The 27,668-nt window shown below is 38.9% G+C and overlaps 4 protein-coding genes across 5 annotated transcripts; 3 read left to right on the top strand and 1 right to left on the bottom strand.

Moving 5' to 3' along the window:
* Window positions 1-487: 487 nt before the first annotated feature.
* gtf3c6 (general transcription factor IIIC, polypeptide 6, alpha) lies at window positions 488-1,324 on the bottom strand. The gene has a single exon (XM_056762877.1). It carries the CDS (start codon window positions 1,176-1,178, stop codon window positions 597-599), a length of 582 nt encoding a protein of 193 aa, XP_056618855.1. The 5' UTR covers window positions 1,179-1,324; the 3' UTR covers window positions 488-596.
* nop2 (NOP2 nucleolar protein homolog (yeast)) lies at window positions 1,321-10,129 on the top strand. Of its 2 annotated transcripts, none has more exons than XM_056762874.1 (16): window positions 1,321-1,461; window positions 1,958-2,085; window positions 2,167-2,206; window positions 2,291-2,364; window positions 2,454-2,698; window positions 3,377-3,614; window positions 3,699-3,898; window positions 4,202-4,291; window positions 4,636-4,723; window positions 4,810-4,950; window positions 5,084-5,223; window positions 5,811-5,900; window positions 6,042-6,164; window positions 6,958-7,055; window positions 7,166-7,302; window positions 7,377-10,127. In XM_056762874.1, exons 2-16 carry the CDS (start codon window positions 1,980-1,982, stop codon window positions 7,832-7,834), a joined length of 2,268 nt encoding a protein of 755 aa, XP_056618852.1. In that variant the 5' UTR covers window positions 1,321-1,461; window positions 1,958-1,979; the 3' UTR covers window positions 7,835-10,127. The 2 variants fall into 2 exon arrangements, with proteins under 2 accessions (XP_056618852.1, XP_056618853.1); XM_056762875.1 differs by having other exon boundaries at window positions 1,335-1,461; window positions 1,971-2,085; window positions 7,377-10,129.
* A 3,008-nt stretch (window positions 10,130-13,137) lies between these two features.
* nppcl (natriuretic peptide C-like) lies at window positions 13,138-15,541 on the top strand. Its single transcript, XM_056762730.1, has 3 exons — window positions 13,138-13,461; window positions 14,541-14,750; window positions 14,831-15,541. The coding sequence occupies exons 2-3, from the start codon at window positions 14,652-14,654 to the stop codon at window positions 15,128-15,130; spliced, it is 399 nt and encodes a 132-aa protein (XP_056618708.1). The 5' UTR covers window positions 13,138-13,461; window positions 14,541-14,651; the 3' UTR covers window positions 15,131-15,541.
* Window positions 15,542-21,433: 5,892 nt separating this feature from the next.
* gapdh (glyceraldehyde-3-phosphate dehydrogenase) lies at window positions 21,434-25,928 on the top strand. Its single transcript, XM_056762215.1, has 12 exons — window positions 21,434-21,528; window positions 21,821-21,866; window positions 23,501-23,600; window positions 23,718-23,824; window positions 23,897-23,987; window positions 24,069-24,184; window positions 24,431-24,512; window positions 24,690-24,841; window positions 25,090-25,168; window positions 25,295-25,378; window positions 25,468-25,565; window positions 25,634-25,928. The coding sequence occupies exons 2-12, from the start codon at window positions 21,844-21,846 to the stop codon at window positions 25,701-25,703; spliced, it is 1,002 nt and encodes a 333-aa protein (XP_056618193.1). The 5' UTR covers window positions 21,434-21,528; window positions 21,821-21,843; the 3' UTR covers window positions 25,704-25,928.
* The last annotated feature ends 1,740 nt before the right edge of the window (window positions 25,929-27,668 follow it).

The following is a 27,668-nucleotide window of genomic DNA, read 5'->3' as shown; positions in this document are numbered from 1 at the left end:
GGGAAGAAAAATGATATGTGGTAATATTATAACTCTGACTTCATTATTCTTCAAGTAGAAAGTCATATTCAGTCAGGATACCTTGAGGGCGAGTAAAAAATGGGGAAATTTGGTTTTGCCTCTGAATTACCCTGTAATGATAAAGATTTGCAAAAAACTGAAGGAAGCTATAATCGCAGACTCATCGCTGACGGGATGCACGGAGGCAGCACAGATACATTACCAGCCAATAGGACAACCCTTTACCCTTTCCAATTATCATTTAGTTTAGATTTAGTTAGATTACTCATCCTACTTTAATATTGACAAGCAGAGACGCATGTCATTTACTGTTACCTATAAAATAAAATGACAACGACGAAAACTTTGCATTTGGCATAAATACTTAAATGAAACTGACGCATTTGCATTTGCTAAACAAATCAGATCTGAAGGTGCAATGCCCCCCTTTCCCCCCTCGTGGCTTTTTAACAAAAGTAAAAAGTGATATATTGCAAACATACTGTATTTAATTTTTCTTAGATTCTTCTGTGTGAACAACATTATTATATTTACATAATGCAGAATGCACAAGATCAAAAGTGTTTGACTTCTCATTAAGAGCCACCGTCCTCCTCTTGTTCTTCTTCTTCTGCTGCTGCAAGTTCAGTGCTAACATTGACTGTTGTGTCAATCGTCTCCTCCGCCTCACTCTCGTCCATCTCAGCCGGAGATTCATCCCCACTCATCTCTGGATCCCCGCAGTCTTTAGTCTCGTCAAGCAGTGATTTCTCCGTCTCCTTCCGATCCAGGTAGTGACACATTGCGCTTTGTCGTCCGTACGACTGTTCATCATTGAGAGCAAGCACCTCTATGCGGTTTGACACCGGCTCGTCCTCTTTCCTCTCCGACAGAAACGTCCTCTGCAGCACCAGTTTCTTCATCGTGTGACATTTGTATTTAAGTACCGGCTTCGAGCCCGCCCCGCCCCCATTCTCTTCTTGAAAAACCACACATGTTCCCATGGCGTCCTCGTATTCTCCGGCGAAAAGATAGCGTCCCACCTGCATCATGGGCTGCTCGCTGTCGATGTCGACGATCTTACACGTGCCCTGACGACTGGACAGAAGATCAGAGCTGATCATTCCTGACAGCTCCGCCACGACTAACTGCTCCTCTTCCTCCCATTCGTCCTCCATGACAACACTCGACGAAGAAGCCTTTGTTTATATTTTCAAGTGAAGTCGCTCTCCGCCAACTTCGAAACTACCGAATGGCTGCGTAAAAGATGTGCGACGGAAGTCGCGTCAAACGCAGCTTCCGGAAACCCAACGTGCGCAAAAAAGTCACATGTGTGCTCGTGTAGGCAGCACGAGAGGTACATGTGTGTTGTAATACATTTCGCAAATAAGTTAGTCGTTAAATTTCTAGCGGTGTTCTAGAAAGCAACAGGATAAACGGACGGAAGGTTTTTAATAGAAAGTAAGTGTAATAAGGATTTACAGTTATGGTTTTACGTTGTAAATTTAACCGGTTAACGTTACAGTGAAATATTTTGTTAGCTTCCACGCGCTGCGTTGTGTGTAAAATGTACACACAAATATTTTGTCTTTAAATGCATCACATAAACACGAGCAGTTGAAATAATACTTATTTCTGTCTTTTTAACATTAATGCTATGATTAACACCATGCTAGGCACAAGCCGATCTGACGATTAACTAAATTAGCTATTTAAGACGGTAAACGTTCTCACAAGTTATAACAGACGTATTTTAATGACCCCATGCAATATGTTTTAATGTAAGGAAAGCTCCGGTTGAATACCTTAGGTTAGTATGTTGTGTGTTGGGAAGGTATGAAAACCACATGGCACATGCCAGCCCTCAAACACTACATGTTTCTGAGTTTTTCGCTTTCTTGCTGTGACTGAAATGTTCATGTTGTTCATATAAATTGATTACTTGATGTTGTGATAGAATACCTTTGTAGGAGTCAAGTATGGGCAGGAAGTTGGATCCCACCAATAAGGTGAAAAGAGGACCTGGACGCAAATCCAGGAAACAAAAAGGAGCAGAGACTGAGCTGGCCAGTTTCTTGGTTGAGGGTAAAATACATCATATTGTGCTTTATTTCCTCCTATTTCATATGGTAGTATAATGGTTGTAACAAATGTGTCTTTTTTTAGAAAATGAACCAAAAAAATTGTCAAGCAGAGGAAAGAAACGGTCAGTAGACAAAACAACAAGGTTTATTGTATTTTCTCATGTCTTTGTTGAATACTTGTAAATAAATAAATCTTTTTTTTACAGTGCTATAAAGAGAGCTCAAGTGAAGGAACACAAAAAAGAGCAAAAGGCCATTAAAGCCCAAAAGCCCAAAAAAGGTATTTAAAGGGTTAAAAAAAAGAGACAACGATAGGACCACATTGTTCATGCACCCTTGAATATGGAAATCGATCTGTGTTTATTGCAGGATTCTCAGATGAAAATAGTCAGTGGCTGAAACCTGCGCAGAGAAAACGAAAGATTGAAGAACCTGCTGAAGATGAGGAGAGTGACAGCCAGTGGGAAGAGGACGACAGCGAGGAGGAGGGTGTCCTTTTCAAAAAGCAAATAAAAGGGGAAGATGATGATGATGATGATGATGAAGAAATGGTTGATGATTACGGTGCAGATGAAGGGGATGAGGAGGATAAACAAGACAGTGATGGAGAAGAGGTGCCTTTTACACTTTTAATGAAACAAACAGGCAAACTCCTTAGTTTAATCTTCAAAAAAGCATACTGCCATACTAGACTATTGTAGTCTAGTTTTACTAGTCTGCCATTATATTGCAAATTTTATGCACAGTATGCAGATTGAATATGTGTGGGGCACCTGGATTACAGCATTTTCCAAAATGAATAGTACACGACAAAGCATGCTGCTGCATGAACCATTGTATTCTGCAAACCCTCAAGTTTTATTCTCAGAATCATATTTTTTAAATGTTTGCATTTGGCAAACAAACTGACTAGTGCATTTTTGTGTGTGTTACATAGGTGTTGATCCAAAAACTTTTTTTTGAATGTGCTGTCAACTGACCTGCATGAACACATTTTTTAATCCTGTTAATGTTTTATTAGATCAGAGTGCCATTTTATTCTGCAAAGTTGTATTAAATTGCTAAAATACCACATTTACTACATATATGATAATTTAATAGCAATTCTCAATTGTAGCCTTAGCCTACCAAAATCATGTGGTGATGAAATCCTGTAACGACAAATAATATAATGAATAACCATCACATTATTTCTCATTAATTATTACAAAAATTGAGCAGGTTAAAAAAATTATACTGCGTGCCAGAGATTGACCATTTCATTGTTATCCCATCCTTGCCCTTTTCATCAGCTTCTTCCAATTGAGAAAGCAGCAAGAAAACAGAAAAAACGTCAACTCAATCAACAAGAGAGTATTGAAGATGACGACGATGATGATGATGATGATGATGATGATGAGGAGATGAGTACTGAAGAAGCTGAAAAGATAAAGCAGCAGAAGGGGAATGACGACGATACTGTGCAGGCAATCTTTGATGAGAATGATGAAAAATTCATACTTCCATCTGCTGCAGATAGACAGAAAGAGGGTGAGTCCAACTTTATCACATTACTATGGTAAACTACTGATTTCTAAAACTTAAATTTTAATATCAGCATTCTATTTTTTGTAGGTCTTTTACCTATGGACCTGAAGACCATCTATCAGAGGATCAAAGATAATGTGGATGTTTTGACTCACTTCACTGAGAAGCGAGAGGAGGGCAAAGAGAGATCAGAGTATCTCTCACTCCTGCGGTCTGACCTCTGCATCTATTACAGCTACAATCAGTTCCTTATTAGCAAACTAATGGACCTGTTCCCACTTTCTGAGGTGTGTATCTGTTCATACATCTGTGTAGGCGTATCTAGCACTTAACACATTTTATTGCAATGCTTAAACATACTATGCAGAAGTAGGTTGCTGAGCTATTGCTTCCGATTTTAGTACCGCCCATCTGCTTCCTCAGGGTGTGCGGCTATGCTAACAGGATAAATTAACTGTCTGTCAATACTGAAGAGCTGGATGGCCACACCTCCTTCACCTCTATATGAATTGGCAGTATATGCTTATCAGAAGGCAGTTGTGTGATTGGCAAAACCTTAAAAAATAGTTTAATTTTTTTTTTTTCTTCAGCTCATTGAATTTCTGGAAGCCAATGAAATACAGAGGCCAGTCACCATCAGAACCAACACTTTAAAGACCAGGCGGAGAGACTTGGCTCAGGTTAGAATATGTTTAAAAGTTTCTCAAACATTGTGACATTTTGAACCAGACAGGTCTCATTTACATACAGTTTGGCTTAACATCAGCATTCATATGAAATACATACACAGTTGCACAAAAGTGTTTTATTAAAATACTGTGACATTGATGTGTTGAGTATGAGTTTTATTAAAAATCCATGTGAGTCACATTTTTAAACAAGGTGTGATCTGTGATGCAAATGTGAATGGATCACCTAAACTGTTGTAAACTGGGCCAACGTGATATTCATGCAGATGTTAAACGAGACTGGTCTGCAGTAGGACTGTCTTTTTGGTAATCTAATGGCTTGTTTTCTGACACAGGCTCTGATTAACAGAGGTGTAAACTTGGATCCGATAGGGAAATGGTCTAAAGTGGGACTGGTCATCTATGACTCCTCTGTCCCCATAGGTCAGTGCCAAAATTACCTAATCATTATCAATATATGATTTTTCTAAACATTATTATCTGATTATGTAAAACTTTCTGTAATGCAGGAGCGACTCCAGAATATTTGTCAGGGCAGTACATGCTGCAGGGAGCATCTTCATTTCTGCCTGTTATGGCGCTATCTCCCCAGGAGGGGGAGCTAGTGTTAGACATGAGCTCTGCTCCAGGAGGCAAAACTACATATATGGGTGAGCATATGCTTCACTGTAGCAATCATACGAACTGCCGTGCTTCTGTAATGGGGTTAATTACATTGAAAATATGATGATGGCTTTTCTTTTAATGGATTTTCAGTTTAAATGAGTGATTTGTGTATTTCAGCTCAATTAATGAGGAACACAGGCACGATCGTGGCTAATGATTTGAATGCGGACCGATTGAAGAGTGTTGTGGGAAACATTCATCGCCTTGGTGTCACTAATGCTATCATCTGCAACTATGACGGCAGACAGTTTCCTACGGTGTGTGTCCTTATCACTGCACGACAGCCTTGCCTTTAAATGCAGAACACTCATGTGACAGTTCTAATGTCTCCCTCAAGGGGGTTGCACAGCGAATGAGAAACCAAGAGTGACGCAATGACTTTTAAACTCGATTATGTTATTTTCTATGAGTGTATGGATGACTTTAGCCTGTGGCGTTCAGATGACACTTTAAATGTGCCACAGCGAGGTCTACAAAGTTTCACATTAACTTATATTATAGTTTTGCCAGATTGATGTTAATGTACATACCCACTTCACCATAGACTTCAGGAAACATTGATCTGTTGGGAAAGGACAGAAAAATATCATTCAGAAACACCTTAAAACAGAAATGATAACTGATTTTAAAAAACAAATCCTAAAGCCATGTTTTTGTAATTCAGTACATCTGCCAAAGTAATGAATTGTCTTCATTTGTGGACATGAGATAATGGACATTAAGACATTAAGGACATCATATATTGATTAACTAACTTGTCATGTAGATAATTCGGTGAAAGACTGTGATCTGTCGACTGCTATTATTATATAAGTGATATGAAGTGTCTGGTTTTAAATGGCAGGTGATGGGAGGTTTTGACAGAGTGCTGCTGGATGCTCCTTGCTCAGGTACAGGAGTCATCTCCAAAGATCCAGCTGTGAAGACCAGCAAGGTAATTCTGTTCTAAAAGTATCCCGTTTTTGTTCTTGACGTGGTCGTGACTGCACCTGCCTCATTATTCTGCAGGGTTTTGCATTAGATGGACCTTCCCCAGTGCTGAATTTTAAAATCTCTCTCTTTCTCTGTCTCTCAGGATGAGGCTGATATTCACCGCTTGGCTCACCTGCAAAAGGAGCTCCTCCTTGCAGCCATTGACTCTGTCAACGCTGACTCACGTACTGGTGGATACCTCATCTACTGCACTTGCTCTATTATGGTAATAAAATCTGCACTTAAGTTCTCTTTGTACATAAATAAGTACAACGGTAAAGAGACTTTTAGCCCCTTTTAAAAATAATAGTTAACTCAATTATAAGTTATTATGGGGGACTGTTATTTTTTACATTATTACAAAATTGCACGAATTTTTGTAGAACAACCTGGAACAAAGGGGAATCTCTATTTACGTGCCATGCATATACATGCACATATTCGTTAAATGTGGACGGGGGCTAAAATAAGGAATGGAACGATGTGCATGCGGTGCGATGCACCAGTTTTTCTAGGTGTGTGGGAACCACATCGAGATGAAAATATTTAAACTTCAGAATGCTGCAGAAAGCAGTCTCGCTGGCGTTTTCCACATGGTTTTAGGTGCAAAATGCACCTAAGGGGTTCATAAAGGATGCAAAGTAAATACAACTTGTGCAAGTCTTTTGAAGCCAAAACGCATGAATTATTATGAATTATTATTCAAGGATTTATTAGATGCTTAATTGTAAACAATAGAATGATGCATCGGGTTATTTGTAAAAAACAAATGTTAGAGGGATAATTTTCTGTTATTCTGCTGAAATACCAGGAAGATCCCTCAACTGTCACACAAGTATGTCTGTTTAACAAAGGCACGATCGTGGCTAATGATGCGAGCGCGGAACGATAGGAGAGTATTGTGGGAAACATGGATCGCCTTGGTGTCGTTTACGTTTTCCGCACAGTTTTAGGCGCAAAATTTTAATCGCTCCTGGTGTAGTAGCTGCGTGTATTACGGACATTTAATTTCTCCACAGGTGGATGAGAACGAGTGGGTGGTGGATTATGCTCTGAAGAAGAGAAATGTAAAGCTGGTACCCACAGGACTGGACTTCGGCAATGAGGGATTCACCAGGTAAAGAAGCCTTTTTGAGATGTGGCTGTGATCATTATGGCCGAAGTTCCAGAAAAATACTAAGAAATTGTATTGTGTAAGAGGAAAATAAGCTATTCTTCTCTCTACAGATTCAAAGAGAGACGGTTTCATCCCTCCCTCAAACTATCATGCCGATTCTACCCTCACTCTCACAACATGGATGGATTTTTTGTAGCCAAGTTCAAAAAGTTCTCCAACCTCATCCCCACTGCGCCAATAGAAACCGGTGTGTTCCATATTCTTCCACTAGACTAGTAAAGTTGGTTTGAGATTTGATATCTCTTTATTTTTTGCTTTCAGAGAATGAAGTAGAATCTACAGCAATGAAGACTGGAGCCCCATCAGAGAAGATTCAGAAAACTGAAAAGATTGAATCTAAAGAGCAGGCGCCAACTTCAACTCCTGTGAAGAGCTCCACGGGCATGAAGAAGAAATTAAGACCGGATAAAGCTCAGGCACCCATTATTAAGAGAAAGCCAGGGGGAAAGCCTGACAGTAAAAAAACAGAGGGCCCTAAAAAGGCCAAAATTGCCAAACTGGATGGAGAAGCTTCAAAAAAGAGTCCGAAGTTCAACAAGAAGCAGAAGACCAATGGTGAGGCTAAGAAAGAGGTAGCTGGGGAGAAGAAAGTGGGAAGTCCGTTCGAGAAGAAGAAAAACAGAAGAAACAAAAAGAACTTGGTGAATAAGAACAGATTGGGGAAAAACAAATTTAAGGATTTAAAAAAGATGCTTGGGCAGAAGGAAAGTGGAGAGTGAAATTCACTCAGGTTTCATAATGAAATGTGTCGGCTGTCAATCATTTGACATCACTCAAGATCTGACTGATGAGGACTCAAAGATCATTATTTCCAAACCTAAAAAAATGTTCATGATCTTGTGTATAGACTTTTGTCTACCTTACGTCTTGGATATTACCTTATCCTTGTTGTTATACATTTTATAAAACTAGTTCATTGTTCATTTTATGTACTTTGTTTCGAAAAAAGTAACTAAGATGTTGCAAAGGAATGTGGGCGTTTGTCAAAAATCTCTTCCTCTGTACGTTTTTTTTTCTCTTGCACAGATTAAAAAGAACCTTTAAAAAAAGAGGCCTGGTGCCATTTTGATAAAGTGAATCCTGAGACCTTTAAACGCTGTTGCCTTCCCTGAGCAGAGCGGGACTAACCTGACCTGACTTCTTCTGTCAGGCTTTTATCTCGTCACCTCAGAAATCAGATCAAAAACCGTTGAGGCAGAAGTGAAAGGTTTCTTCAGTTTGAGTGCATCATGACTGCTAGTCCAAAACACCTTTTGACTTCACGTCGCTTACCTGCCACCACGGAGCATTTATCAGCACTGAAACTTCTCCGGGTTGAAGCGGCCAAACGCTTGCTGTGTGAACTTGAGCAAACGTGCAATCACCTCTTCCCACCCTTTTGGCCAAGTGCCGTGTAACCATGGCAACGTACTTATCGTATTGTGTGTTGCAAACCCCTGCGCACGTACACTCCGAAGTGCTCCGAGCTTGCGTAAAATACTTCTGTCTACACAAAAGATGGACCAAAACGCCATAATTATCGCCGCTTTGTTCATCCCCAAAGCTGTTATACATAGCGCGCGTGTAGGCAAAGCGTTTACTTTAATCACGTTGCGGTGATTGCTTGCAAGGAGATAATTTAAGTTTGTGCCTGAAGGGTGAAGGGTAAACGAAACCATTCATTGGGTCTGTGGGTGGAGCGGTTTTGACCGGCCCAGTTTGACATCAGTCTGATTAAACCCTATTGTAGACGAGTAATTATGATGATCACCTTTACGTTTATGATTGTCCAGTGCATCTCATTAGGAGTTTTGCTATATTACAGCACTGATTTTAGCAGATATAGTTTGTCACTCATTTGTTCATGCAAACTTTGCAGGCTAGATTAAATTGTGAGGCTTTCTAAAACAAGCATATTTTTACATACATTTTATAAATTTCATAAGATGATAGTTTTTACCAAATGTTTTACCTTACTGATAGGTCGGATGTCAATCATGTTCTATTTTTGTGTGTGTTTTTAAAGCACAGTTGTTTAAGTTAATTTAATTGTCAACCATAACAGTCCATATCCCGTATAAATGGGCACATAAAAATAAACTAGAGACTTTTTTATTTTCTATAAATGGCCATCCATTCTCCTGTTGTTGATTGTTGTATCTGCTTTGCACCGTTTAATTCACAGAAATTATACAGTGTCGTCTCTCAAAAACATGCATTATTTTTTTGTCTCGTCCATAACACATGAGTTTTCCCTCTAAAAATGTAAAACTCGTGCATAGACTTATATTTTTCTGATGTCTGCTTAGTCACCAGAGGTTTAGTCAAATATAGAATTTAATTATTACATTGTTAATATACTGTACATTCCATGAGGAATTATATTTCACTATTATTTTCTGAGAATGTGACATTCATAATACTGGAATTGCTCAAATGCACATAACTGATTCAGCATTGTTTGTGATGCAGGCATGAGTGAATGATGCATCAAATCCTGCAGGAGTGAGTTTCTAAGCAATTAGTCTTTTGTTCATCAACTTAGAAGAAATAAAATGCTTCGAGAACCCTATCTGACCTGAAAGAATGTCTTAAATCTAATCTAGGGACCAGTGCGACAGGGACTTTGTGTAATGAGCAACTACATGGCAACACCCATGCCACATTGTCGACACATGCTGTTTTGGAATGGTCCATCTTTTCATTGCTGTCTTTTCTAATAGTGAAAAAGAGTTTTCCAAGATGCTGCGACATTGCACAGCCTCCAGTCTAAATTTTATGAAAAAACCTGATTTTATACCTCACAGATGACTACATATCACAACAGCATGCAACGCGATATACACACTATCCTTGCAAATGCAGTCAACTTTCTCTTGTCTTGAGTGTACATTGTAGTGGAACAGAAAACAGCTTCTGATCAGGCATCTATGTATACATCTCTATGGCAACACCCTTGTCAGCATCGCAGCATGTTGATTTTTTATGACTTCCTAGTTTCTAGTAGTTTCACAGTTTTTTTCAAATGTTACAGACAGATTTTAAATTATCAGCCTACCAGTTGATGTAAGGGTACATTTCTTGTCATCTGATCTGCCCCTTTAATAAACACTTATATTGTTTTTACATTGCCTCAGTTTCTCCACAGTGCATGTTTATGTTTGGTATTTTGTCGTGACTGCACAGTTAATCCTCTCGGAGCCGGGAAATGTGCCAGTCTTCACTGTGTCCTCCAGCTACCTTTATCAGAACTGACGGCAGAAACATGTAGGCCTTCACTGAATGTATCTGAGAGGCGTCAGCTGCCAGGCTCAATTCAGTCCTAGAGCTCAGCTTTATCCATTAAAGAGACAGTTAAACATGGAAATTCTGCCCTCATTTACTTTCTGTCATGTCTTTTGAAACCCATGACGTCTGTGGGACACAGAAGGAGTTATTTGGGAATATCCAAGCTGCTCTTACATATAAGGACAGTCAAATGCTATTGAGTTTCACTGAATATTGATTCAAATTTGTCCTGCTGACAGTCAAGTGAGCTTGATGATCTCAAATAACCATTGACCAATGACCTTAGACCAGTGGAATGGTTCTAGGTATGTTTTTGCTTAATTTCTCAAAGGTGACGCCTGTCCCAGGTGGCTTTGATGGAATCACTACACCTCTCTCATCTTTCCACACAAACTTTCTGAACTCTGTAACCTTTATGTTCAGTTCATCGCTGTTCTGGGGGTCTGCTGTCCTCTCACCCACACGCTCGCCTACACTGGTGATTCTGCCCACTCGCATTTCTCGCAGTACATACATTACTGTCCCTGCCTGTTGAACTGTGGAAAACACAGGCTGATACCACCTTCTCTTTGTCTCGCTCCGACGGGACACGCCAGCCGAATTCTATCCTACCCTTCTTTTTCATTTCTGTCTCATCCCTCTCTTTTCTCCCACACATCCTCCTACACACCCTCTCTGTCTCTTTCCCTCTCATTCTAGGGCTTTCTCTCGTTCTTGCTGTCTATTGAGTGACACAGCGAGCTGTAGAGGCCAATTACTCTTCCGCTGCTTCGGTGAGTGGGTTATATAAAATAAGAGCACCATGGGGAAGGCAAGCATCTCAAAGTCTGTTTGCATTTATATTCCGTAGTTTGAAGAATCTAGACTGCCTGCATAAGTTTGTGCCACACGAATTGTTTTGTGAATTTATCATAATGAAATGTGGCTGTGTTGAGGGATGATAAAGTACAAACTACATCAGATGTGAAAGTCAACAGTTTTAAGTCAGTGCCACAAAGAGCTGTTGCTCCTGTCACATGCAAACATATTGCAGTAGCAGCATTGTATATACAGTAAAATTATGAAACAATAAATTAAAAAATTTGGTCATTTTATAGGGGTCAGTAATATAGTATCATATCACAAAACTAAATATACTTTTGATGCAACAATCTTAAGTAGCTTTAGCCAAAATATATATACACAAAACTATATAAAAACTAATCTGATAATTGTGTATTGTATGAATGTATTAAACTGTATTAAAATTGTCATTTGACCGATATCTGTAATCGAAGCGAATAAATATTGTAATGTAAATAAAGTAAGATCTTGTAAATGGCTCTGTCGCTAGGTTTCTGCTGAATTGGTTGCTAACGGCAGCAGCTGCAGGATAAACCTGTGATCCTGCACTGTGTGAGAAACTCAGACAGGGTACACAACCGTAAAAACACTGCCTTCCTCCTGATCAAACACAAGAGCCTCGATCTGCACTGTAATGCTTTTATAAAGCCAGGGATACCTAAGGGCTGTGTGTGCGGGGTTAACATGTTCACAGCATTTTATTATTGTGTTACATCACTGTGATATGCCTATATTGTATCATGTGAAAACAGTAGTCGCTCTCAAACTGTGGTTTTCCAAATTACAAGCTGAATTTCTTCAACTACTTTTAAACTACTAATTTAAAAAAAGAAAAAATGTAAAAGTACAGTGATTTTTCAGTTTCCTGAAAAAAAGGCACATTTGGACAACCAAGGTTTCAGAAGGACAGCAACGATATTTTGCAAGAAAAAAATCATTAAAGCAAGCACGAACAGACATTTAAATAAGTGAAGAATTTACAAACACTGTTTTAAAAAATCTCTAAAATGAATCAGACTTCGGTTACAAAAGACAGTTTACAAGAGCACGTCTGTTACACTGCTCAAATCTATCAGCTCCAAAGCCATGTGCGCAATACATTGTGACTTTAAAGAGAACAATTGGCATTACAAATCAAGAACAAGCGTGTAGGTCATTACTTGTTAAAAAGGCTTGTGATACATACAGTGTTTCAGTGAAAACCTGTTCTTGTGTATACGTGTGTCTGCTCTCATATCATGTCTTAAGGCCAGGGGGGCAGTAAGCAGATGGCACTGGCACTCTGGGATGGGACTCAGAGAGAAAAAGAAAAAAAAGGAAAGGAAGGGCATTTCCCACAGTGACCAACAGAAGGTTTAATTCTCGATGTGTGCAATTTCATTCTTTCCATGCAAAATGAAGAGGCTTTAAAAATGAGCTTTATACTCCTGTGATTTGAATGATGGACATTGACAATGACTCTGAGACAGCAGCATTCGTTTCCATTTGCTTTAAATGCAGGAAAAGCGAGAAATGTCTCTTTCTCTATTCAAACAGATATTGAAAGCTCTATATCTACTTGAGTTAAGTCCACTAAAGAAGAGCTGGCATCCTCTCAACAGACACAATATTCCTCCAGCCTTTGGTGCTTTTGGCAGCCAAGGTCACAGCTTGCAAACCAAAGGATTTGAGGATGGATGGATGAAAAGAAAGGATGAGATCATTTTAAGAGGGTGGATGGAGACAATACCTGGTTGTGGTGCCCTGATTTTTTGTCACGATTGTTTGCTATGTGCGTCCATATGATGTCACATTATAGGCAAAAGGTGGCATCCCTCTGCCTGATCCCCTCGACAACGTCAAGCACCCCCTCAATATCTCTGACATCATCCAAGAGACATCAAGATAATACGGTGCATTTGTATGTGCGTGAGAGAGAGAGATAGAGAAAAATGGGAGGGAAATGGATGTGTATGCGTGAGGCATGAGTTGAGGAAGGTGGGGGATAAAGCATATATAGACACTCATTCTTATACATGAGATACTATCAACATACTCACCCAGCTCTTGCAAACACACATTGAGATACAAACAGCACCCACATTACAACAAATTCCTACACTCACAGAGAGAGAGGAAAGAGAATGATAGAGATGCCCATAGCAGGTGCCAAAAACTGAGACGAGACAGAAAGAGGCAAAGGGATGGAACAGGAATAAAACACGTAGTCAGGCTTTAAAAGATCAAACTATCTTTGGTGAGTAAAACTATTTATTATTGAGACATTTTTTGTTTGTGTATTCTAGGTAAAAGAGTGTAATGCAAAATGAGGTAATGGATCTAATTCACCCATTGATCATTGATCATTAATTACTGTATATATATTTTACAAGTTATCTCAACTTTTAAGACAACATTCCTTTATATATTCTTTATATATTTTAAAATGTTATTTGAAATTAATTAAAACTACCTGCCAAGAATAATGAGAACCTGCCCAAGTAATAATCTAAAAAGATCTAAGGAAATAAATACTGTAGGAAATAATTGTAATTTATATTTTTAATTATTTAAATGATTTTTAACATATTTGAGATTTTTAAGATTTTATCTGACTGAAAATTTGCATTTTTGCTTCAGAAGTAAGCACACTCTCAACCAACATTTTCTGAAATAAAATGAGACAATGCGGAGAATAGTTTTTTACTTAGTCTTATGTTTATGTTATATGAAAAAGTGAAATATTTTGGTGTCATAATATACAAATGAATATTTTTTTGTAATGAGAATAAGAGTCAAAACTTGAAAATAATGACAAGATACTAAAAGGTTAAACAATGTCAACCCTGCAAAAAAATAGGTCAAAATATAATTGCTTGTTTTATTTGGTCCACTGTCAGAAAAAAACTGTATCTTTTATTGTTGGTGGGGTGCTACCCTTAAAAGTTCCTTTTTTGTATCATGACAGGTACAGTACACAAAACATAAAATGTTATACCTTTTTGGTAAATTATTGTACCATGGAGACCTATTTTATACCTTGAAATGTTTTGTTTAACTGTATATTTGAAAGCAAGACCTTATGGGACTCCCTTCAAGGGTTCCAGCCCAATAAAAGGGACAGTTTTGCACTTTTTTCTGACAGTGTTAAGTGACACCTGAAAATGGTTTAAATAGAGTCAACCATGCAGGGTTTATGTACTGTAAGACAATAAGGATGATTTCAACCTGATTCTGGGTTTAATCAATACTATAACAGTTACATTGTGCAACTAACTTCTTTTTCTGTTTTGTGTTTTTCTTTGTGTTCACTGTTTGTGTCTATATTTTCGACAGTATTTGTGTCTTGTGTCCATTTGTGTCTGTGTTTTGGTGTGTTCGTCTAAACCTGTTCTAACTATCCATTCCAGCATTAGTGGTGTATCTGGGAAAAATATTACTTGCACCATGTTGTGCTCTTCTGTATTTGTGGTGCTTGTAGCCCTTGTCATCCACCCAGTGCCTGGTCACACTCGAGCTCTGCACACCCCAGACAAAGCCATGCAGGTGAGCTTCCTCGTGTTAGTACATTGTAGATTGTTGTCTGTTAATACATCATTTTCTGATATCAGAATGCTCTTTCAAAGGTCATCAATCAGTTCCTTGAGCACTACAATGACCTTATGACCCTTGATGATCTTGAGAATCTCGCAAGTGACGAGTCTGAAGAACCCATGCAGACCTTCAATTCTGGGCTAAAAGTTGCAGAATACCCTAAATGGATTGACATACCCGTGCAGACAGAGAATGCCTGGATCCGCCTTTTAAAGGGGGCTTTGACCAATCAGAAGCGAGCTCCACCAGATCGGTTACGGAGGGGTTGGAACCGAGGCTGTTTTGGACTGAAATTGGACCGGATTGGCTCGATGAGTGGTCTCGGGTGCTAAAAATGAACGCAGAGATGAACCAAGATGATGTGATAACGGTTGTCCTACTTAAGGTAGAGATCATGACCACTGTCCTAGTCTGGGAGGCCGAGAAAGAAGAGAACTAGGTGGACAAATTCATTAATGTATTTAAATATACTTTTTCTTACATCGGATTTGAAGTAATCTGTTGTTTCGCTGTATTTGCATATTTATTTCTCAAAGAGGATAGCAAGAATTGAGTGTTTTACTTGTCCTTAAATGTAGATGAATTATTATGATCTTGCTTTTGAGTTTACTAGTGAGCACAGATATCAAGGTGATAGAATTTCTGTGTTGAAAAGTTTAAAGATTATGCATGGTACATAAACATAGTAATGATGACATTATTTCTGTACAATTTGCATGAATAAATAAAAAAATCTAAATCAAATCAAATCCATTTATTGTGACTCAACCATATACACAAGTGCAACAGTAGTTGAAAATGAGATTTTAACAGTCAAAATTTGCTCTCATTAAACAAACAAAGAGACACACATCCCTCTGTGATAAAGAGTAAGCAATGTGTGAGGTTATGTGGTGGTTGAGGAGAGACCCCCCTCATATTATTATACAGCAATACACAATAAAGCACTATATAAATGCCTCATTCATTCATTCACGTGTACACTTAAAAGAATGATTTGTAAGGAAATTATTACTTGCTAAATTTTAAGTATGTTTCTTTACTTATGTTCTACCAAATATCAAATAACATGATACTTTTGAGTATAGAATAGAAATCTCTCTTATTTTTATCATCTGACACTGAGAAGGTTTTTGTAGTCTTACAATTGTTATTGAATGTGTCGAATCACTTTGCATTACATTTTTTCTCCCAATTCTTGTCACTAAATTTTGTCACTAAAATATTTGTGTAGGAGCATTTTAGCTTGAAACATTATTTTTTTAATCTTTCCTATTAACTGGGACCCAATAGTAGCTCGACAAAACCTTTTATGAGCAAAAATGATCTCATTTATAGCCTTCACTTTCGAACGAATACACTCTAGGTGTAGGGGCGGGTTTAGGGGTGGGGCTTCAATGTTTATTTTCCAGTAATCGTTCATTTTGTACGTTTCACATCATATCAATTCATGCGAATTTTCCACCTCGTAAAATGGTTACGAATTCCCATGCATAAACGATCCAAAATAGTTTAATACACATATTACACAAAGTCACTGAAAGAATTTATATATTCTATACATTTTCATATACTATAAATTGGGGATTTTATTTATCCGTTACTGGTATCAGTATAAGGCCGATACTAAACTCACTAAATTCACACTCACTCGTAAAAATTCAACCGTACCAAAGACCGATACCTCATGTGACATAACTGAATTTTTTTGTGAAATTTGCTTTGAAAAGTTTTTGAAAAGCACATAAAATAATTTATTTTTTCATGATGTGTTTAAGGTGTAGTTGTTTGTAATTTTAAAGTTATTATATTTTTATTAGTGTCCCTGTGTTGTGAAAAGGTACAGGCATACTGGTAAGGCATCGGTATCGGTAAGTACCAGAAAAAAAATATCGGTCTTTATATATATACAATTATTATATTTGTTCATCTTATGAGGATTCTATGCTAAATGTAAAGTTTGTTTTTAAAATAGTCTAAACTTAGATAAACTTTAAAACTTAGTTGTTTTACTTGCAAAATCTTAACATCTTTACACATTTTTAATTTAAACTAAGTGTGAGAGGGACAAATTGGAATACTGTTTTGGTAACATGGGTTAACCTAGCCCCCCCTAGGTTAACATATAAGCGGGACATTTTTCATTAATTCTAGACACAATGTGATGAGACAAATCTGAAATTTGACGAGCTATGAATATTTTTTGACTTTTCCTGGAAGATATATATTTGGAAGATAAATTTGTACAGTATATAGTTCCATATTTCTACATATTTAAGTTTACAGTCTGTGGAACAAAAGTCAAGTTTATCATGTCCCTCTCGCACATATAGTTGCTAAAATTGACTTTGTTCTATGCACCTAAATTGTTTATAAAAATATGGTACTACAGTGGGTACGGAAAATATTCAGACCCCCTTATTTTTTACTCTGTTGTATTGAAGCCATTTGCTAAAATCATTCAAGTTCATTTTTTTCCTCAATGTACACACAGCACCCTATATTGACCGAAAAAACAATTGTTCACATTTTTGCAGATTTATTAAAAAAGAAAATATCACACGGTCCCAAGTATTCAGATCCTTTGCTCAGTATTTAGTAGAAGCATCCTTTTGGGAACAAAGCAACAAGTTTTTCACACCTGGATTTGGGGATCCTCTATCATTCCTCCTTGCAGATCCTCTCCAGTTCTGTCAGGCTGGATGGTAAACATTGGTGGACAGCAATTTTTAGGTCTCCAGAGATGCTCAATTGGGTTTAAGTCAGGGCTCTGGCTGGGCCGTTCAAGAACAGTGGGGGCAATCGTGGCCTAATGGTTAGAGAGTCAGACTCGTGACCAGAAGGTTGCCGGTTCGATCCTCAGGGCTGGCAGGTAACGATTGCGGTGCCCTTGAGCAAGGCACCTAACCCCTACATGCTCCCCGGGCGCTGCAGTGATAGCTGCCCACTGCTCCGGGTGTACGCGTGTTCACCACTTGCTGTGTGTGCTCACTAATCACTGGATGGGTTAAATGCAGAGGTCACATTTCGGGTATGGGTCACCATACCTGACAAATAGGTCACTTTCACTTCACTTCACTTCAGTCGCGGAGTTGATGTGAAGCCACTCCTTTATTTTAGCGGTGTGCTTAGGGTCATTGTCTTGTTGGAAGGTACACATTCGGCCCAGTCTGAGGTCTTGAGCACTCTGGAGAAGGTTTTTGTCCAGGATATCCCTGTACTTGACGCATTCATCCTTTCCTCGATTGCAACCATTCGTCCTGTCCCTGAAGCTGAAAAACACCCCAACAGCATGATGCTACCACAGTGATCTTTGGGTTCTTTACCTCTCACCAAGGCTCTTCTCCCCCGATAGCTCAGTTTGGCCAGCCGGCCAGCTCTAGGAAGGGTTCTGGTCGTCCCAAACGTCTTCCATTTAAGGATTATGGAGGCCACTGTGCTCTTAGGTCCTTAAGTGCAGCAGAAATTTAGGTAACCTTGGCCAGCTCTGTGCCTTGCTACAATTCTGTCTCTGAGCTCTTCAGGCAGTTCCTTTGACCTCATGACTCTCATTTGCTCTGACATGCGCTGTGAATTGTAAGGCCTTATATAGACAGGTGTGTGGCTTTCCTTATCAAGTCTAATCAGTATAATCAAACACAGCTGGATTCAAATGAAGCCGTAGAACCATCTCAAGGATAATCAGAAGAAATGGACAGCACCTGAGTTAAATATATGAGTATCACAGCAAAGGGTCTGAATACTTAGGACCATGATGATATTTCAGTTTTTCTTTTTTAATAAATCTGCAAAAATGTCAACAATTCTGTGTTTTTCTGTCAATGTGGGGTGCTGTGTGTACATTATTGAGGGGAAAAAATAAACTTAAATGATTTTAGCAAATGGCTGCAATATAACAAACATTGAAACATTTAAGGGGGTCTGAATACTTTCCGTACCCAATGTTTATACTACATAAATATGAAGGAATTTTCCATATATATATATTTTTTTAATTTAACCTGTATTTAAAACTTTTTCACTGCATTCCTGTAACGGGATGTAGCATATTGAGGCAAACGACAAGGACTATATTCCACAAGAAGTATTCAATGAATCCTCAAGAAGTATTTAATTAATCCTCAAGAAGTACTAAATGAATCCACATTAAGTATTTATTGAATCCACAGCAACACAATACGAAACACAAGTTAAACTGGACAATGAACACAGGCAAACACAAGGCCATGGAGAACATAATCAAGGAGCACGGAAACAAGTGTGGGGAAATTAACAACCAGGGAAACTAATGAGGGAAAACAGGCGAAACAGACTAAAACTGTGACAATTCCGTTGTGTTTTAACTTTTAACATTAACGGATAAAGCACTGGCAGAAAATAACAAGTACATTTTACATTATATAGTGTTGTTTGAAATGCAACAATGCAAACAAAGTTTAATACTTCTATAATGTTCTTTTAACAGCAGATGCATTTCTTTAATTTGACCACAAGATGGCACTATACCACGAGACACTTGTAAAGTTTAACCTTTATCCATCAGGAGGACTCTGAACTCTACAGCTTGTAATACAACTAGATGATTAATGACAGCAGTTAATGTGTAACACATCCACATCAATACACATGAGAAAACAGAGTTGAATCAAATGCGAGCTGGCTGCGAATCCTCCAGCTCAAGAATCTGAATTATCTGTGGTGAACTTGTTCATTTGACATGACAGTATGTGCCTGCCTGCACTTCGTTTTAAAGCTTGTCTGATTCTGGCTGAATCATGTGAGTCAGTTGTCACAGTGAGAAGTGGCTTTGTGCAGGTCACACCGGAGAAGCACAAGATAGCTACAGTGGAAAGGGTGTAGGGTCAGTCGTAGAGTGTTTGCGTATTTTTAGCCCGACCCTGGACACCATCCAGCACATTCTCTCTGCCGGTGGGGGTGAGAAGATAGCAGAGATATACATACACTGCAGAGTTGGTTGCTGAGCACTTTTAGTTTGTTTCTATGGGCAGAATAATTTATAAGAGATTGTCATGGCATGAAAGTAAACACACATTATGATTAGCTCGGACGTTTATTTGATGAAATCGTGAAGCTATGCCAGTTCATTTCAATATCCTGTGACGAATGTAGTTTGACCTTCTCTTCATCTCTGTGACCTCAAAACTATCAATGGAAGCCAAGAGGGTTTACGGGAGCGGTCGTGACAGTCCACACGGTACTCTCAGATGGTATACTCAAATGTGATATCTGTGGCATTAAAATATTTATATACTCCTAAAATTCGTCTAAACCAACCTAATATGCAGGGACCAGACAAAGTTGTTGCATTACCACATCACAGTAGTAATATTGCACTGTCAGGATTCTAATATTGGTGCTGATGTGACAGGTTTTTCTTGTCAAGTTCCATCAAAATGATTAAAAGTAAATCCTTCGGCTTTAACATCAGTTTGGAGACAAGACGACAGCTTTTCACATTCATCAAAGTTGCACATCATACCTTGAAACAAACATGCCAATGTACTAATGGAACATCACTCTCGCACATCTCATTGCTTTAAACATTATTCTATTCTCACATTGTGGCTGTGCATCGATGAAGCCTCTACTTTCCCGGATCATGTCGGCGTTAATTGCTACAATACCCCTATGATTAGTTGCAACAAAGAGACAAAGAGATATGAGGCTACACCTGACAGAACACAGAAAGATCACATCATGAATAAGAAATGTACCTTGTAATTAAATTCTATATAGTTTATGAACTATAATCAATCTCTATCCAGTCAATCCTAAAAGGTTTGTCCTTGTTCTAAATCGAAAAGTACTTGTCAAAGTTTTTAATAAATTTTTGTGTGCTTCGCAACAACGTGCACTATGAATCTAGCAAACTTTCTTTCTAATGCGCATGTGCTGGGAAGAGATGCTGTAGGTACATGCGATTGTAGGAATAAAGCAATGGAGAGATGAAGGGAGTCACAGGGAAGGGTCATGGTCTTTCGTGTAAATGTCACACACTCCTGATGAGGGTGATATGATCCCTCGCTCCATCTCTCTCACTCAGGACCAGTCTCTGTAGAAGGTCAGCGTGGGCAAACACACTCACACTAATTTCTCTCATTTTGGAGCGTCTAAGTCTGTGATTTACATTAGCAAATATATTTTCCCCATATTGGCTCACTTTGCATAAATTACAGGTTTGGCATGCCCATTGCAATCTGCAGTGATGCACAAGGTTACAAACTCAAGAACTTCCTGGTCTTTGTTAGGATAGAACCTGCAACCTTTGTCTTGGCGCTTAGATCATTAACCATGAAGCAAACTGCACAGGCATGTCTTCACCATGTCAACTTGTCTATGGCATGCCGACAGCAGTATTTTTTTAAAAGCCTATAAATATGCACAAGATATTTTTGAGAAGTTCAGACAGAAGGCAGGCCAATTCCTGACAAAACTGATCCTATATAAAAGTCACTTTGCATGTAGGTTATTAAATATAACGTGCTAAGGATTTTCTTCATATCTATTGGCTTCATGAAATTATGATTATTTAAAGAATGCAACATTTAACTTAATACGACCTTGACATTCGAAGGGGGCGGGGCTACTAGGTTCTAAAGTGCAAGGGGGCGTGACCAACACTGTCGCACCAGATATAAATTAACCTAGTTGCCTTGTTATACCTACTCACACACAAAGTTTCAGGAGGTACAGAGGCTTCTCACAAACGGTAAATACAACTTATTATACACTTCGGATACAGTGTTCAATGCCTGGTTTTGAAAAATAGGCCTAGCATTTCTTTGGTTATAAAGATAAAATATTTACTAACGTATCTTTGACGTAAACTTTCTAAAAGTTAACAGAGTGGTAATTTTGTTGCACAACGGTTTAAGTGTATATTTGTTTAAGTTTACACGTGCTCCTCAGCTCTTGATATCCACTACAATGCACGTAGGCAACCTGTTGCACTTTGTGATCTGCGTACACGTTCAAATAATTATAGCTTTTTTTTTCTGCAGAGAACAAGACCAAATCAGGCATCATGGTTAAAGTTGGCATCAACGGGTAAGTTTAAATTTCACTTCGTTGTTGGATCAATCGTATCATAGGACACGAATGTGTATGTATATCTAAAAGATAAATGGAGAAAATGTGGGCATTGTATTATAGGGTGCTGATTAGTAGAATAACTTTGACGGTTATCGGTCATATGTGGCGTTTTTCATTGAATGATTAGAGGGGGCGTCGCACTGTTGGTCTTGTGCCAATGCGGTGTGTGCGTTGTGACGTAATCGCGGCGTCAAGGCATGTTTTATCTTCGTTTACTTGACCACTCTCCCGACTTTTAATCCAGGGACAGAGTTTAACCTATAGGGAAAGTTGCATTTAAAAATGCATTTCTGTTTGTGCATCACGAGAATTTTAAGCCATTGAAGGTCTTCAAAACTAATTTTGGGCCCCATTGACCCATTGTATAGACAAAGGCATTTATTCCGAACCGTAACCCTAGTTTAAGTGTAAATCTTTCAATGTCATTTAATACACTGGGTTCAAAAGCCTTTCATCGCAAATGACCAACTGATCCGTATCTGTCCCTACCATGGGAGACCCCAAAACCAACTTTGACCTTTTTGATAGATTTTGCTGTCATGCAGTGGGAAATGTGGTCCTTGGGTAGCCAACAGGGCACATTCATGTAACCTACCACTGTAGGCCCACATATTTCACAACACATCTGTGGTTATGCAAGGTGGGTCATGCAAACTTCTAGATCAGCTGAGGGAAGGATTGAGTTGAAGAAAATGTGGAGTGATGGCGCAGTTGGAACTGTGCTGCTTTTTTTTTACATTCTAAATTAAGACTAGGTTGTCTCTTTTTGTTGACCGAGTTGTGTAGGAATGCATGTGTACCAATTGTCACTGTGTCATGACTCCATTTCACTAAATTTTCTTTAACAACGTTCTTTTATCTTCCTCGCTTTTTTATAAATCTGCAGATTTAAAGGGTTACTGCTGGCCAAAGTGTCCACCCCATTTACCAAGAGATATATACCTTCTGGACTTTGCCTTTACCCTGTTTCTCAACTTGTAATGATGTCGTGCAAATGTTTTGAAGTGATTGTTCAACCATATCACTGTTTTATCAGTGCAAAGCCGTATGTACTGTGATCCCTGTTTGTTTTCTACGATCAATGACATGTAGGGGGGGATTTTGCCAGAGAACTAAATGGAGTCAATCCTCTGTAACCGCACTGCTGTTATATGGACCAAAATAGCTTACAATGACAGCTGGAGTCCCCACAAATTCTTTCTGAGCATTTGGATGGCAGAGGGCATTCCTTTTTAAAGATCTGAAATAGTTGTTCATTTGCCATTTCTCTAAATGCACTTGGGCACTCTGCAAGACTGTACGACTTGGATTTGTGTTGCCAGTTGTATGACAGAAAACATCTAGATTACTTTAGATAAAAAAATGGAGGTGGTGGTACATGCTGGTCATTTTTTTTGATTGCTGTGGTTTCATTAATGGGCCAATCACAGGGCGTCAGAAGAACTAGAAGTGACTGTACTTTTAGAAATGGGGCACATGTGCCATCTAGTGGAGGAAGCAGAAAATGACTGGTGAAGCAACTTTTAAGGGCTGATTTGTATAACTAGCTAAAGATGGAAATGATTAAAACGCATCCCCTGTATTTCTAGATTCGGCCGCATTGGGCGTCTGGTGACTCGTGCTGGTTTCCAGTCAAAGAAAGTAGAGATTGTGGCCATCAATGACCCTTTCATTGACCTAGATTACATGGTGAGTTTCGGTTCCCCTTTTTTTAAGTTTCCTTCTTAGTGAAGGGAAAGTTTATTTCCTGAACTTGAGTTTTAATAGCATTTTAAAAGAGATTGATTCTCTTTTCTCTCTACGCAGGTCTACATGTTCAAGTATGACTCCACCCATGGACCGTACAAGGGTGAAGTTAAGGCTGAAGGTGGCAAGTTGGTCATTGACGGTCATGCCATCACAGTCTTCAGCGAGTGAGTGTTACAAGCTGGGAAATAATTTCACTTCTGAAACGAACTTCTGATTAATATCTGTTGTCCATGCAGGAGGGACCCAACCAACATCAAATGGGGTGATGCAGGTGCTCAATATGTGGTTGAGTCCACTGGAGTATTCACCACCATTGAGAAGGCTTCTGTACGTCACTTATCACATCAGCTGTCAGCCGATTAGTCTTTCATGCATTTCTTAACTTTTGTCTTGTGCTCTTTCTGTTAGGCTCACCTTAAGGGTGGTGCCAAGAGAGTCATCATCTCTGCCCCCAGCGCTGATGCCCCCATGTTTGTCATGGGTGTCAATCATGAGAAATATGACAGTTCTCTTAAAGTAGTCAGGTATGGTTATACATCTGTATAGATGCAAACATGCACATGTTTGTTGCCTATAATCAATATTGAGTCTTTTAAATGCTGATTTGCACCAACCACGATTGTGTGCTTGTCCTGTAATGACAGTTAGTCTCCAGTAGAGGGCATGCTAAATCAAACTGAGTCATAAAGTTAAAACAAACAGTTTCTCATGGATATGAATGCTTTACTTTCAAATGAGTAACCATTCGCACAATTCTCTTTATTCTCTAGCAATGCCTCATGCACTACCAACTGTCTGGCTCCCTTGGCCAAGGTCATTAATGACAACTTTGTCATCGTCGAAGGTCTTATGGTAAGATTAAGCTGCCGGTTCAATCCAACCAAAAGCCTTTTGACCCAAAAGTCTCTTTGTGACCTGCCGTAACGCTAAAATGTATCCTTACTCCGGTCACAACGAATGCGAATAAATGAGATGCGACTTAAGCTTTGGTTTCATAACCCACCCCCAGATGTGCACTTCCTCTTTCAGAGCACTGTGCATGCTATCACAGCCACCCAGAAGACTGTTGATGGACCCTCAGGGAAACTCTGGAGGGACGGCCGTGGTGCCAGTCAGAACATCATCCCAGCCTCCACTGGAGCTGCTAAAGCTGTGGGCAAAGTCATTCCTGAGCTCAATGGGTCAGTAGTGTTACCCACCTGCCTCATGGGTTACATATTGGTCATTTCCAACAAATGAGTTTCAGAAACATCCACGAGTGCTATGCATGGTTGCATGAAAAGTCAGGGTTTACTTGCTGATATTTTGGTCATTTGGGAAGTGCTGTGATCTTTACTTTGGGGAACTGTAATTGTGTTTGCTGTCATTCTTACTTCTTATTTTACTTGCAATCCAAACAAGCCCTAATGTCTGTTCCTGCTTATTACAGCAAGCTTACTGGTATGGCCTTCCGTGTCCCTACTCCCAATGTGTCTGTGGTGGATCTGACTGTCCGCCTTGAGAAACCAGTAAGTATTGCATTCACGTCTGTACAGTGGATTAGTTTAAAATTAACTTTGCACATAACCGATTTAAATCAAATCTCTCAATGTGCATCTGATGTATTGTTAAAAATGTGCTTCATTGTACTAAAGGCCAAGTATGATGACATTAAGAAGGTGGTTAAGGCTGCAGCTGATGGCCCCATGAAAGGCATTCTGGGATACACCGAGGATCAGGTATGTACTACTTCAGGATAAGTACTGATGTAACGGAGCAAATTTCAAGTCCTGTTTTTGTGAAAATAAAAACAAACTGTGGTCTGTAGGTGGTGTCCACTGACTTCAATGGGGATTGTCGCTCATCCATCTTTGATGCTGGTGCTGGTATTGCCCTCAATGATCACTTTGTCAAACTGGTCACATGGTAAGAAACTGTCCTGAAACTTTTGAAGTTTTGAACTGATTTGAAACTGACATTATAATTCCTCATAGGTATGACAATGAGTTCGGTTACAGCAACCGTGTCTGTGACCTGATGGCACACATGGCCTCCAAGGAGTAGATGTGACCTGCTTGCCGTTTTGATACGCGACATGCCGTTCTCCCATCTGATTGGATGTTTGCTCTGCATGCCTAGAGGGGAAAATGCTTAATTTGAAGACCAATGTTATTTTTATATGGAAACGCTTTGTTCTGTTACTGTGTGAGGTTTAAAAAGGATGTTGACTTCAAAGGCATTTCTGTCTGCTTGCGACCTGTGACCGAATAAAGTCCTCTGTTTGTGAGACATGAAATTGTATGGGTGTTTACTTCCACTACATGCTTTTAGCAACAAGCTAAAGTTGTGTTCGGCAATTCCATGCTAACGTTAAGATGGAAAAATCTAGTTTTTAACAAAGGTTTTCATCATACTATGTCAAATGGCGTTTCAATTCCAATGTGAGGTCGGTAAATTAAAACCTTTATTTTTAAAGGACAGCTTTTAGTCGAAATTGTAACAAAGCTAACTATCCATATTCCTCAAATGGGCACAAAGTAGCTACTTATTTTTATGAAGTCGTCCCTTCTCCATTTGAATATTGCATCTAGGATTTTAATTCCGAGAAATCCTAAAGTGTCATATCCATAATGCTCCAAAATTTCTCTTAATACTAAAATCTTGTGCGTGTATGGTGGTTTTCTGATGTCTAAACACTATCATGGGTCTAGTGAAACTTAAACCGATTGTTCAATATGGTGGCAATATTTTCGGTTTATATTTCAAGGTTTAACTGTCATGTGCATAATTCAGGAATTGCCCTTTTGTTGGAAAGGATGGAATTGTAGCAGTGCAGACTGATTTCAATGATTTGGACATTGTATAGCTAATCGTGCCAAAGCCTATCCACATTACCATTTACAAGTTATTTTAATGTTTTTATAACAAGCTTTTATCCAACGGTTTGTTTAGGGACGTGCCGGTCGCGTGTATGCGTTCTCTTTTCAATAAACTGTCCATTAGCTAATCCGGGTGAGTGTTTCCATCAACAAAACACCATGGTGTTGACAGGCTGGTGTCTTTGTAAGCCTTTATGAAATGTCCATCAATTTTATTGATGTGGGAATCTGCAGTGTGGTGGACATGCAACCCATTTCAACATCGCAATAATGCATTGCATTAGTTTATGATGCTTTGGGGCATAAAAATATATGGGATACATTTGCATTGCTTCATGCTTATTTATACAGTTGCATCAGAAAATAATTTTTAGGGTCTAAATATTTATTGCATGGATTGCCCTTGTATATCCTTGCACATATGTGTTTGAATATTTTTTTGCTATTTTAAGCTCTCCCATTCTCTTGATAAGAATGAGGATAGTGGATTAAGAGACTAGCTGCAATATTTCAAATGGTTGTTGGGTTTATGCACATTAAGAATATGCATTTCAGGCTTTCCTCGACACACACATATGGTGATCGTCACATTGGCCTATCAGTCTTGTACCCGTAGCAACACATGCTGTCCTTTAACTTAAACATCATCGGCTAGGTCATCTGTGGAAGTTAGAGGTGTAAACAGACAAAGATGAAGAGCCAGAGAGAGAGTGATGGCAGTGGATGTAGAGGAGGTCAAAGGGTGAGACTCGTGGGAGGGTTCCAATCGTTTTGTGCATTTTTGAATACTGATGGTCCATTGCCGGACTGACCAAAGCAAAATTGATTCACTCCTCCAGTATACAGAGAGTAAAGGGAACAAAAGCAGCTTAAAATTTAAAGCAAGCGCTTTACTTTGAGATTAACCGACAGACTGACAAAGGGAGATAGATAAACAAAGAATAGGTGCACTGACAAAGAGAAAGGTGAGTAAAAACTTTTATCTAATGCTTTCATCAACTGCTTCACCTGAAACCTGAGAAAAAAAGAAGTGACACAGAACACAGCAAGTGAAACTACAGCTCTCACATTTCAATACCATTTGTGTTAGAAAATAACAAGTTTGTTATCTATTATTTTATCTTCTCTTTATTGCTGTTGTTGTTTTATT

This window comes from Triplophysa dalaica, chromosome 12, assembly GCF_015846415.1.
Source record: "Triplophysa dalaica isolate WHDGS20190420 chromosome 12, ASM1584641v1, whole genome shotgun sequence".
Taxonomy (NCBI): Eukaryota; Metazoa; Chordata; class Actinopteri; order Cypriniformes; family Nemacheilidae; genus Triplophysa; species Triplophysa dalaica.
Note: the sequence above shows the minus strand (reverse complement) of the source record. Positions and strands in the feature narration are given on the sequence as shown.

Bases quoted from the DNA above. Each gene is read 5' to 3' on its own strand.
- gtf3c6 (XM_056762877.1), bottom strand. From the start codon at position 1,178: ATGGAGGACGAATGGGAGGAAGAGGAGCAGTTAGTCGTGGCGGAGCTG.
- nop2 (XM_056762875.1), top strand. From the start codon at position 1,980: ATGGGCAGGAAGTTGGATCCCACCAATAAGGTGAAAAGAGGACCTGGA. The intron at 3,899-4,201 runs GTGTGTATCTGT...TTTTTTCTTCAG, and splicing joins ACCTGTTCCCACTTTCTGAG to CTCATTGAATTTCTGGAAGC. The intron at 6,165-6,957 runs GTAATAAAATCT...ATTTCTCCACAG, and splicing joins ACTGCACTTGCTCTATTATG to GTGGATGAGAACGAGTGGGT.
- nppcl (XM_056762730.1), top strand. From the start codon at position 14,652: ATGTTGTGCTCTTCTGTATTTGTGGTGCTTGTAGCCCTTGTCATCCAC. The intron at 14,751-14,830 runs GTGAGCTTCCTC...GCTCTTTCAAAG, and splicing joins CCCCAGACAAAGCCATGCAG to GTCATCAATCAGTTCCTTGA.
- gapdh (XM_056762215.1), top strand. From the start codon at position 21,844: ATGGTTAAAGTTGGCATCAACGG. The intron at 21,867-23,500 runs GTAAGTTTAAAT...CTGTATTTCTAG, and splicing joins GTTAAAGTTGGCATCAACGG to ATTCGGCCGCATTGGGCGTC. The intron at 23,601-23,717 runs GTGAGTTTCGGT...CTCTCTACGCAG, and splicing joins TCATTGACCTAGATTACATG to GTCTACATGTTCAAGTATGA.